General features: G+C 66.5%; 1 protein-coding gene across 1 annotated transcript; it reads left to right on the top strand.

The window, feature by feature from the left end:
• Positions 1-660, top strand: BXZ73DRAFT_77429 (uncharacterized protein; the record flags this gene model as incomplete). The annotated part of the gene is made up of 2 exons (XM_048022666.1): positions 1-117; positions 160-660. The coding sequence occupies 2 exons, from the start codon at positions 1-3 to the stop codon at positions 658-660; spliced, it is 618 nt and encodes a 205-aa protein (XP_047877993.1).

Genomic DNA, 660 nt, shown 5'->3' with positions numbered 1-660 from the left:
ATGGCCTCCACCTCAACTGCCACCCTCGTCTCCTTCACCAAGGGCACCACTTCCACCACCCAGGGCTCGTCCTCCCAGACCACAATAAAGACCGTCGCGACCTCCACCGGGGGCCCCGTCTTCTTCTGAACGCTCTGCATTCACATCCGTGACATCCAGGGCCTACACTATCTCGGTCAAGCCACCGAACATAATCCTCTTACGCTACCCTCGCATGCCGCCGTCACCGACCATTCCTCCATCGTTCCCACCTTCCCCGCGCCCGCGTCAGGGCCGGACCCCTCTCCCGGACCGCATCTTTCGCCTCTTGACGCGCCTGTGACGCGCTCGAAGTCGAAGCTCGCCGCGCTCCGGGAACACGCCCCTGGACGGATGCCCCCATCCGGCCAGCCTTCCTCGCCCGACGCAATCACCGGCGCACATGGCTCCACGTGGCCCGCAAGACAGGCTGTGCGGCTTCGCCCATCCTCCCGCCCCTTGGCCTCTGCTGTCGTCCGCCCTCTCCCGGGGTGCCTGCGCCTGCGACATGCCATCGCGGCGAAGCTGCGGCTTGGATTCGAGGTCCGACGCCTCCACCGCGCCGCCGCTGACGATCAGGATCAGACCGCAGACACCGTGCCCGCAGCGGTCCGCGGGGCCTATGCCCTTGTCCACGAATAA

This window comes from Epithele typhae (genome assembly GCF_022376455.1).
Source record: "Epithele typhae strain CBS 203.58 chromosome Unknown BXZ73scaffold_23, whole genome shotgun sequence".
Classification (NCBI taxonomy): domain Eukaryota; kingdom Fungi; phylum Basidiomycota; class Agaricomycetes; order Polyporales; family Epitheliaceae; genus Epithele; species Epithele typhae.
This window is presented reverse-complemented; position numbering and strand designations above follow the sequence as displayed.